This window comes from Oncorhynchus kisutch, linkage group LG22, assembly GCF_002021735.2.
Source record: "Oncorhynchus kisutch isolate 150728-3 linkage group LG22, Okis_V2, whole genome shotgun sequence".
NCBI classification, from domain to species: domain Eukaryota; kingdom Metazoa; phylum Chordata; class Actinopteri; order Salmoniformes; family Salmonidae; genus Oncorhynchus; species Oncorhynchus kisutch.
The window spans coordinates 4,554,594-4,565,167 of NC_034195.2; the positions used below are offsets into that span (position 1 = coordinate 4,554,594).

The following is a 10,574-nucleotide window of genomic DNA, read 5'->3' on the forward strand; positions in this document are numbered from 1 at the left end:
TTGTTTGGGGAAAAATGAATTCCCAAATTTATCAAGACACTTTGCGGAGAATGTTAAGCTACCTGTCCGCCAATTGAAGCTCAACAGAAGTTGGGTGATGCAGCAGGACAACGACCCAAAACACAGAAGTAAATCAATAACAGATTGGCTTCAACAGAAGAAAAAAGCCTTCTGGAGTGGCCCAGTCAGTCCTGACCTCAACCCGATTGAGATGCTGTGGCATGACCTCGAGAGCGGTTCACACCAGACATCCCAAGAATATTGCTGAACTGAAACAGTTTTGTAAAGAGGAATGGTCCAAAATTCCTCATGACCGTTGTGCAGGTCTGATCCGCAACTACAGAAAAAATTTAGTAGAGGTTATTGCTGCCAAAGGAAGGTCAACCAGTTATTAAATCCAAGGGTTCACATACTTTCCCCACCCTGCACTGTGAATGTTTACGCAGTGTGTTCAATAAAGACAGGAAAACGTATAATTGTTTGCATGTCATTAGTTTAAGCAAACTGTGTTTGTCTATTGATGTGACCTAGATGAAGACCAATTTATGCAGAAATCCAGGTATTTCCAAAGGGTTCACATACTGTTTCTTGCCACTGTATTAACCATTGATTAATGTTGATTAATTATGAAACGATGAAAATATTAATAACATTCCACCCATGAGGCCACTAGGTCATTTGACTGCAGGAAAGGGCTACATTACAACTTTGACTTCAAAATCATCACTTCTTACAGTATCATAAACCTTGGGTGTTGTCATGAAAACCACATGGAATACAAACACATAGCAATCCAGGACAAGTCTGAAAGGCTCCCTCTCCTCGAAATGGGGAAATCAATCAATTTGTTCTGTAGTAAGTTCCACTAGGATGGGTGAGCTGAACCAAGCTGGAAGAGGCCAGTCATGAAAGGTTACTGTGTCAACTCCAAACTCAAAAGGTTGTTTTTCAAGAGAGAACATTGTGGACTCATGATTCCCATGGCTGCTTGTGCTGCTCACTGACATAGATGCAGGAATAATCATTCTCTCTCACGCACGCACGGACGCACGCACGCACACACACACACACGCACACACAAACACACACACACACCCTCTCTCTTCCATCAGCAGTAGGGGCTGGGACCCCTGGACGGTCCATTTTTCAGTGATTTAGTGCCTGTGACATCGGCCCGGCTCACTCTTCAATAGCACTAAAAGGTTCATCCTGTCTAATGGGGTTCCTCTGCGTCGCATGCAGGGAAATGCCCCCCCCCCACTCTCCTCCTCTTACACATGCTCACTCTCTCTCTCTCTCTCTCTCTCTCTCTCTCTCTCTCTCTCTCTCTCACACATACACACACATACACACACACACACTGTGTATACCAAACATTAGGAACGCTTTCCTAATATGTAGTTGCACCCCCTCCCCCTTTTTGCCCTCAGAACAGTCTCAATTTGTTGGGGCATGGACTCTACAAGGTGTCGAAAGCGTTCCACAGTGATGCTGGCCCATGTCGACTCCAATGCTTCCCACAGTTGTGTCAAGTTGGCTGGATGACCTTTTGGTGGTGGACCATTCTTGATACACACAGGAAACTTTTAAGCGTGAACCCCAGCAGCATTGCAGGTCTTGACACAAACTGGTGCGCCTGGCACCTACTACCATACCCAGTTCAAAGGCACTTAAATATTTTGTCTAGCCCATTCACCCTCTGAATGGCACACATACACAATCCATGTCTCAATTGTCTCAAGCCTTAAAATCCTCCTTTAACCTGTCTCCTACCTTTCATCTACACTGATTGAAGTGGATTTAACAAGTGACATCAATAAGGATTCATAGATTTTACCCGGATTTACCTGGTCAGTCTATCTCACGGAAAGAGCAGGTGTCCTTAATGTTTTCTATACTCAGTGTACACACACACACGCTCATATGCATGTACGCATACACACTTGATGATGCTTTGCCCACTAATGAAAAGGAAGGGGAATTTAGACGACGCCAACTGACGAACAGTTTTGTAATTGCTTTTGGTAAACAACTCTCGTTGTCATCACTGATTCTGCATTGATTCCCCGTTGTCCACTTCATTTGTCCACTGTAGAGGGATAATCAGGGATTTATCCACATTCAAGAGGGACTGGGGCAGAGATAATCATCATAAAGCATTAGCCATGTTATCATAATTCATACCACTGTTGTCTTTTGGCATGAGGGGTATGACATGTTACCTTAATAAAGAATATAGGAACCCTCTATAAACCCTTCATAAGGGTACCTTCTATAAACCCTTCATAAGGGTACCTTCTATAAACCCTTCATAAGGGTACCTTCTACAAACCCTTCATAAGGGTACCTTCTATAAACCCTTCACAAGGGTACCTTCTATAAACCCTTCATAAGGGTACCTTCTACAAACCCTTCATAAGGGTACCTTCTATAAACCCTTCATAAGGGTACCTTCTATAAACCCTTCATAAGGGTACCTTCTATAAACCCTTCATAAGGGTACCTTCTATAAACCCTTCATAAGGGTACCTTCTATAAACCCTTCATAAGGGTACCTTCTATAAACCCTTCATAAGGGTACCTTCTATAAACCCTTCATAAGGGTACCTTCTATAAACCCTTCATAAGGGTACCTTCTATAAACCCTTCATAAGGGTACCTTCTATAAACCCTTCATAAGGGTACCTTCTATAAACCCTTCATAAGGGTACCTTCTACAAACCCTTCATAAGGGTACCCTCTATAAACCCTTCATAAGGGTACCTTCTATAAACCCTTCATAAGGGTACCTTCTACAAACCCTTCATAAGGGTACCTTCTACAAACCCCTCATAAGGGTACCTTCTATAAACCCTTCATAAGGGTACCTTCTATAAACCCTTCATAAGGGTACCTTTTATAAACCCTTCATAAGGGTACCTTCTATAAACCCTTCATAAGGGTACCTTCTACAAACCCTTCATAAGGGTACCTTCTATAAACCCTTCATAAGGGTACCTTCTATAAACCCTTCATAAGGGTACCTTCTATAAACCCTTCATAAGGGTACCTTCTATAAACCCTTCATACGGGTACCTTCTACAAACCCCTCATAAGGGTACCTTCTATAAACCCTTCATAAGGGTACCTTCTATAAACCCTTCATAAGGGTACCTTCTATAAACCCTTCATAAGGGTACCTTCTATAAACCCTTCATAAGGGTACCTTCTATAAACCCTTCATAATGGTACCTTCTATAAACCCTTCATAAGGGTACCTTCTATAAACCTTCATAAGGGTACCTTCTATAAACCCTTCATAAGGGTACCTTCTATAAACCCTTCATAAGGGTACCTTCTATAAACCCTTCATAAGGGTACCTTCTACAAACCCCTCATAAGGGTACCTTCTATAAACCCTTCATAAGGGTACCTTCTATAAACCCTTCATAAGGGTACCTTCTATAAACCCTTCATAAGGGTACCTTCTATAAACCCTTCATAAGGGTACCTTCTATAAACCCTTCATAAGGATACCTTCTATAAACCCTTCATAAGGGTACCTTCTATAAACCCTTCATAAGGGTACCTTCTATAAACCCTTCATAAGGGTACCTTCTATAAACCCTTCATAAGGGTACCTTCTATAAACCCTTCATAAGGGTACCTTCTATAAACCCTTCATAAGGGTACCTTCTATAAACCCTTCATAAGGGTACCCTCTATAAACCCTTCATAAGGGTACCTTCTATAAACCCTTCATAAGGGTACCTTCTACAAACCCTTCATAAGGGTACCTTCTACAAACCTTTCATAAGGGTACCTTCTATAAACCCTTTATAAGGGTACCTTCTATAAACCCTTCATAAGGGTACCTTCTATAAACCCCTCATAAGGGAACCCTCTATAAACCCTTCATAAGGGTACCTTCTATAAACCCTTCATAAGGGTACCTTCTATAAACCCTTCATAAGGGTACCTTCTATAAACCCTTCATAAGGGTACCTTCTATAAACCCTTCATAAGGGTACCTTCATTTAAAGTGTTACTGTGGATCATTTAGAAAGACTACTATACACTCAACTGAGATTACATTAAAACCAATTATCAGATGATTCAAATCTAAAATCTTGGTTCTTATGACGTAAAATCCTATCATTCTGAGGAGTTGAAGCCGTTGCAGTGATTTGTATTCATGATGGGAAATAAATCCTCTTTTGTTCAACCACTCATATCATTGTGAACTTAGTTGAGTAGAACAATTTGAGTTTCAGCCTGAGACGGCGGAATTGACTGGTGAGTAGCACCAACCCAGGAGTGGATGGGACTGCAGTATACCGTCATTCCCAGTAGATGGCCCTGCCTACAAGTACTTTGCTGTGGGCTTATCGATTTGGCATTTGAAAAATAGCATGCATGTAACATTTTTGGAATCCTATAAAATATTTATTGCTGGGGATGGTTTCTGTGGCCATTCATTAGATTAGCTCCGGTTTAATGACTGACCTCAATGCAAATGTGGATATCAAATGGTCCAAATGACAGTGGATTTTGTGAATGGAGCACTTAGTGACAAAAGAATGACGTCATTGCAAAGCCATATCCCTTATTAGTGTGCCAGAAGTAAGGGCCATCGTCCCATTGGCTCGCGGGTGCATCTCATCGACGGGATTGGCCGACAGGAGATAATTAAACACCTACACAGTCAATGCACATATCTAAGTGGTGGATATATAGGCTTGTGCATCGGCACTGCATGCAACACAACCAAGAGTTGGTTTTCAAGTTGAGAGAAGTCAACTTAGGCGTTTCATATAAAGCTATATATTTATTTATATTTATTTGCCCGTTGATTAACACGAAAGGTAAGTGGATACTTTAAACCAGATTCACATGGTGGACGGACTGGTTTTAAACCAGATTCACATGGTGGACGGACTGGTTTTAAACCAGATTCACATGGTGGACGGACTGGTTTTAAACCAGATTCACATGGTGGACGGACTGGTTTTAAACCAGATTCACATGGTGGACGGACTGGTTTTAAACCAGATTCACATGGTGGACGGACTGGTTTTGGATGGAAGGTTGACTTAATGGGTTGTGTCTTAGTGCTCCATTGTAACTCGTCAGATATGGAGAGTGTTGACCTGAGTTTTGGTGCAGTGTGATGTGATGGTGACGTTAACGGGATTGAAGTGTGGCCGTAGGGGTCACAACTCTCCCTCAGTGAGGGTCCGGTCTGCTCTGTGGTGGAGGCAGAACAGAAAAGAGGGAAAGAAAGATGGAGAGAGCGAGAAAGATATAGAGAAAATGTGCGTAAGAGCGAGTGAAAGACCAAATAGTGAGTTAGAGAGAGAAACTGTGAGTAAGCTAGAAACAGAGCAAGAGAGGGATGGGTGAGTGGAGGCTGGAGGCTCTCTGAGAGGAGAGATGGAATGCCTGTGTGTGAGAGAGTGGTAGCAGCTCATTACACTAATGCACTGGTCACCCCCCCCCCCCCCTCCCCGGGAGTTGGCACGCTGGATGGAGCCACTCTCCCCTCACAGCGGCTAGCTAATGCTACGTCCCCTCAGTTCGCACTGAGCAACAGGCTTGGACCCCGTTCATGCCTGGACATGCCAAGGCTCAACTCAGAGAATGTCCTGTCCTGTACTGGGCATGGCGAGACGGAGGGATAGTTCGCTCCATGGAGAAGAGTGCAGGACTATCACGTGGATCAGTCTCCTTTTGGCTGTTTGGATGTCATGAACCGATAGAAGGATGGATGTGTAGCTTGAGAGATCAGTGGTACTGAGCTGAACTAGCACGGAAGAGCGGCGTCTGCCGTCTCAATACAGAGTTAGAAAGAACCATCAATGTAGTAGCTCACTTCACATTTAACAAAGGAATCCTTTAAAAACTATTTGTGTTACATTAGCCGTACAATGCTTAATCTCATTCTGGTAAATGTACACTGATCGTTATTGTGATGGCGACCTGCTTCTCTCTTGTTAAATGTAGATGTTAATGTAATTGTATCAAGTCTGTGGAGCTCATGGGACTGTCTCTTTGCTGTAGGGAACCATGGTTATGTTGAAGATTTCTGCTTTCCTTGTTGCTTATGCCCTGGTCATTTGCCAGATGTACAGCTCACAAGCAGCCCCCTCCAGGTGAGACAGACAGACTTGCTGACAGACAGATGGAAATTACGAAATTACACTCAACGCGCGCGCACACACACACACGCACACACACACACACCACACTTGTTTAATATGACATGAGAATATGGATTGGAAGTACTACCAAATATACATTTATTATTTAATAATGAACATTTTGAGTGACATTTTGGGGGAAATTCATTCTTTTTTTCTGTGATAAAAGGAATATAATACAAATATTTTCTTCTGTGAATTTAGACTACAGATTTTTTTTGTAATTTAGTCTACTGTTACAAATACATGAATTCATGTTCCTTAATCCAATATCACAGAAGGGCACTCCAGTTAAGTGTAAAAGAGCTGTGATAAAAAAAAAGTAATTTAATTTAGAAGAGATACATTTGATATATAAAAACATCCAAGCCACTCCCCGTTCTCATGAAGCCATTGATTTGGTCATAAATCTGAAATTGGTCACTAGTCGGCCCTTTTAATGTTTTCAATGTTGGCTAGGGTTCCTTCCAGTCCCACGTCATACCTTTTAGACTTAGTGACGCTCCGTGCATGTTATTATTCTATTTTTTACTGCGGGTGGTAACTTTAGTTTGTTTTTATGCGGATCTCTGTGCTTCACCCACCCTCTTCCTTCCTCCACTAGACCGGGCATAGAGTCCATGACAGACCGAGTCACCCTTACGGACTACGAGGCAAGGAGGTTACTCAACGCCATAGTCAAGGAGTTTGTGCAGATGACAGCCGAAGAGCTGGAGCAGCAAGATAATGAAGGCAACGAAGGCAATAGGTACAGACAACTGCTTCTTCTTCCTTTCTGCATTCTTAAAAATACCTGAGTTTGCCTCCTAGCTCAGGGCTACTACCAATTAAGGGATTGATGATGAATTAAACGTGATGGTCAGTATATTACGGTAAGAGCTACTTTCACACGGAGTGGAAGTGCGTCAACGGTCCATTGACCAAACGTTTTAAGCTAAATGAACTCGCACAATTGTAACCACAATTTTGTTACCTGTCTGGAGATATGTCTTTTAGCCACCTTAGCAGTGTGTCCTGCTGGAGTTTATTGTAAGCCATACAGAGAGGTATGTGCTCAGAGAAATTGGTTCTCTCCATTTTAAGGAGGGATATCCAACCCAATCCCCCCCCCCCCAACAATATCTATATCGTAACCCTCCCGCATGGATGAGTTTGATTTATTCATTTATTTGAATGGACGAACGTTAACAGCCTGTTTGCCTGCTGAAGATATTATAATAGCTGGGGAATGCTTAACCTTGATGGATAACTGCATGTGCTCTCAGTAAGTTGAGGCAGAAAGAGTCGCATGACAGCGGGAAGCTATACCCGTTCTGTTCTGCTTGGGTTGATATGAGAGGGTGGGTGTGACGACGTCAATGGAGTTGGGGCATGGGGGTTTGATATGTCAAAGTTCTTCAAGTGATTGGAAGGGAAGCATGATGTTTTGGAAATGTTCATTTCTTGCCTATGACAGCATGTCTGACAATGCATTTTGTAGGGGAAATGCATGAAGGAAAGGGGATGATACAGTACTAACATGAGCGACAGAGAGAGTGTGTGTGCGGGAGAGAGAGAAATCTGCATGTGTCCTGCTACTATGAGCCTGTTTTCTGCATGTTTATCTCTCCCCTCTGACAGCATGGAAAGGCCCATTACCAAGCGCTGCTCTAACCTCAGCACCTGCGTGCTGGGCAAACTGTCCCAGGACCTGCACAAATTACAAACGTTTCCCCGCACGGACGTGGGCGCGGGCACGCCTGGCAAGAAACGCAGCGCGCCCGAGAGCGAACGCTATGCAAGCTACGGGAAGACATTTGACAGCATCTAACCCTCCGCCCTCCTCCTATTCCCTCTCTTTTCATTATAACGTCCTCCTGGTTTTTGTTTGACATGTCTCAGTTGCATGTGGATTTTTCCTGCTTGATTGACCTAAGAGCGAATCTCCCATTGCAACCACCACTTCTTCATTTTTGTATTATTTTGACAATTCCTTTCCGTTTTCGGCAAAGAATGACATGTTGTATCTGTTCAGACAATCAACTCTTCTAAATTGCAATTATTCAAAATAATGAATCAACATATATCAACTTTTTTTTCCAGTGTGTATATATTCATATCATTTGATTGCATTTCAAATTCCCGATAACCCAAATTCCTAAGAGATAACCTAAGTAATATTCAACCATAATAAATAGTTTCTTCATGCCTCGCCATGTTTCTTGTTGAATAAACCTATTTTTCTACCAGGAAGGCTTTTACTTTTTATTCTTAAGAAATAGAATATTAGTAATTAAACAATTTGTTTTATGGACCTAGCTTTGGCTCTTCCAACAGCGGCATTTAATATTTTTTCGTTGCAGGATAGAGTAAATCATAGTTATTATAGCATTTCCATTACCCTTGAACTATCTCTAGAACCTTCACCAAGTCTCAAGGTAAGAATTATGATCGACTGAACCATTCTAATGATCTACCATTTTCAGAGACTATATTAATCCTCAAGGTAAGAATTATGATCGACTGAACCATTCTAATGATCTAACATTTTCAGAGACTATATTAATCCATGGTCTACTTGTATGTGTTTAGTTGTAATTGTTCGACTCCTGTTAATGACAATGACACGTTCGTTTTAATGGAGTAAAGCAGATGTTTTAATTACATTGAGCCGTATTGCTTGATTAGATGAGGAAATAGTGTGTGTGTTTGATAGGGTGTGTGTTTGTGCGTGTGCTTGAGTATGTGTACATTTGTAAGTGTCTGGCATGAGTGCGAACACAAATGCTTTTGTGCGTCTGTGTACTGTATGTGTATGAGGTACTGTTAACCCTGCCTCCATTCCCGAAGCAGCATTACAACACAGAAGCGAGCCTGCAACACGGCCACCTGCGTGACTCATCGCCTGGCAGACTTCCTGAGCCGGTCGGGGGGCATGGGCAACAGTAACTTTGTCCCCACCAATGTGGGCTCCAAGGCTTTCGGACGGCGGAGGAGAAACACACAGATATGAGAACATTCTGACAACCTTCATGGGTATGGTGAATACTCCACCTCCTCGTCTTTGTCCTTTCTGTCTCTGTTCTTTCAGCTATCTCTTATTTCAATTCTGTAGCTTTTTCATTTGTTAAATGCCTGACCTCACCATAGGCAAATAGTTTACTTGACTAAATTAAGATAGCATTTCCACAAAAAAAAAAAGATTATACATTGAGAATTGATTTCCTGTGTCAATGAAAAATAATTGCTGGGTTTTATTTTTTGTTCCGAGGCGTACGATGTGTGACAGACAGAAGGCGCTGGGCTCTAAGTTGTTGACTTGTCTGTTCTCTCTTCCTCTGTCCCTTCCCTTTCAGAGGTTGATCCTTCTTAACGCGATGACATCAGAACATATCTGGGAGGAAAACAACAAAACAAACAAAGAGAAAAGACACACTGGCCCCTTCATCCACCCTTCATCCACCCTTCATCCACCCTTCATCCACCCCCTTCATCCACTCCCCCACATCTACAGAAATAAACCCCTTCCGATATTAGGACTCCTCCTCTCAATACCATAATGTTATGAAACATTAATTTAGCTTTTGGCAAACCAGAGAAAAAAAGGGGGAGAATGACCTCCATTATGTACATTGTCAGCTGAATCCCCAAATCCCAAAGAAAATTTCCAGATTACTTTATTTTTTAATACATGAAATTCATTTAAAATGAATTGGAAAAAAGCACCAGTGCTTATTTATTATGATTTATTCTGTCTATAGAGCACATTTGTACCATGTGAACCATTCTCCCCGTCACACATCCCTCCCTGTCCCCACCGGCACCTGTTTGCTGTGCTGTGCCCTGCAGGGATCGACATTAAAGATCAGCCTTCCCTAGGCTCCCTCACAACGGCTGTGTCTTGTGCCTTGATGTAAAACACTTTACATCACATGACTGTATAGTATGTATCAAGATTATAAGAAGACCATGAAGAGAATGACACCGGAAAAAAAATTATTAAAGAGATGAATATTGTAACAATTGTGAATTTCAGCAAGATTAAAATGTATTTTAGATACATTCGGGTTTGGGGTACTTGTGTTGTTCTTCAAGGTTTAACGAAGTATTTAGGTGAAGAGAGAACCGTTGTGTTGTTGATTTTTTTTTCACCTTTACTGTACGTGCGATGAGTAGCTTTCAGACCATGCCGATTTCTCCTGAACTCTCATGGACTCTCCTGAACTCGTGAATGCATTGGTCTCACTGTGTGACACACGTTGGGAATAAGACAGCACAGAAATCTGTCCAAACTAGTTCAGTCCAAACCACTCACACTGTTTTAAACATACTGTACACAACTTATGCAAATGGTCCTGTGACACATCCATTTCCATACAAAAGACAAACCTTTCGTAGTAAATTCCCAAAATGGAA

At 42.0% G+C, this 10,574-nt stretch overlaps 1 protein-coding gene across 2 annotated transcripts; it reads left to right on the top strand.

Moving 5' to 3' along the window:
- Positions 1–4,735: 4,735 nt before the first annotated feature.
- Positions 4,736–10,224, top strand: LOC109867829 (calcitonin gene-related peptide-like). Of its 2 annotated transcripts, none has more exons than XM_031801687.1 (5): positions 4,736–4,844; positions 6,040–6,131; positions 6,784–6,927; positions 9,012–9,194; positions 9,515–10,224. In XM_031801687.1, the coding sequence occupies exons 2-4, from the start codon at positions 6,046–6,048 to the stop codon at positions 9,169–9,171; spliced, it is 390 nt and encodes a 129-aa protein (XP_031657547.1). In that variant the 5' UTR covers positions 4,736–4,844; positions 6,040–6,045; the 3' UTR covers positions 9,172–9,194; positions 9,515–10,224. The 2 variants fall into 2 exon arrangements, with proteins under 2 accessions (XP_031657547.1, XP_031657546.1); XM_031801686.1 differs by having other exon boundaries at positions 4,740–4,844; positions 7,800–9,194.
- Positions 10,225–10,574: the final 350 nt, after the last annotated feature.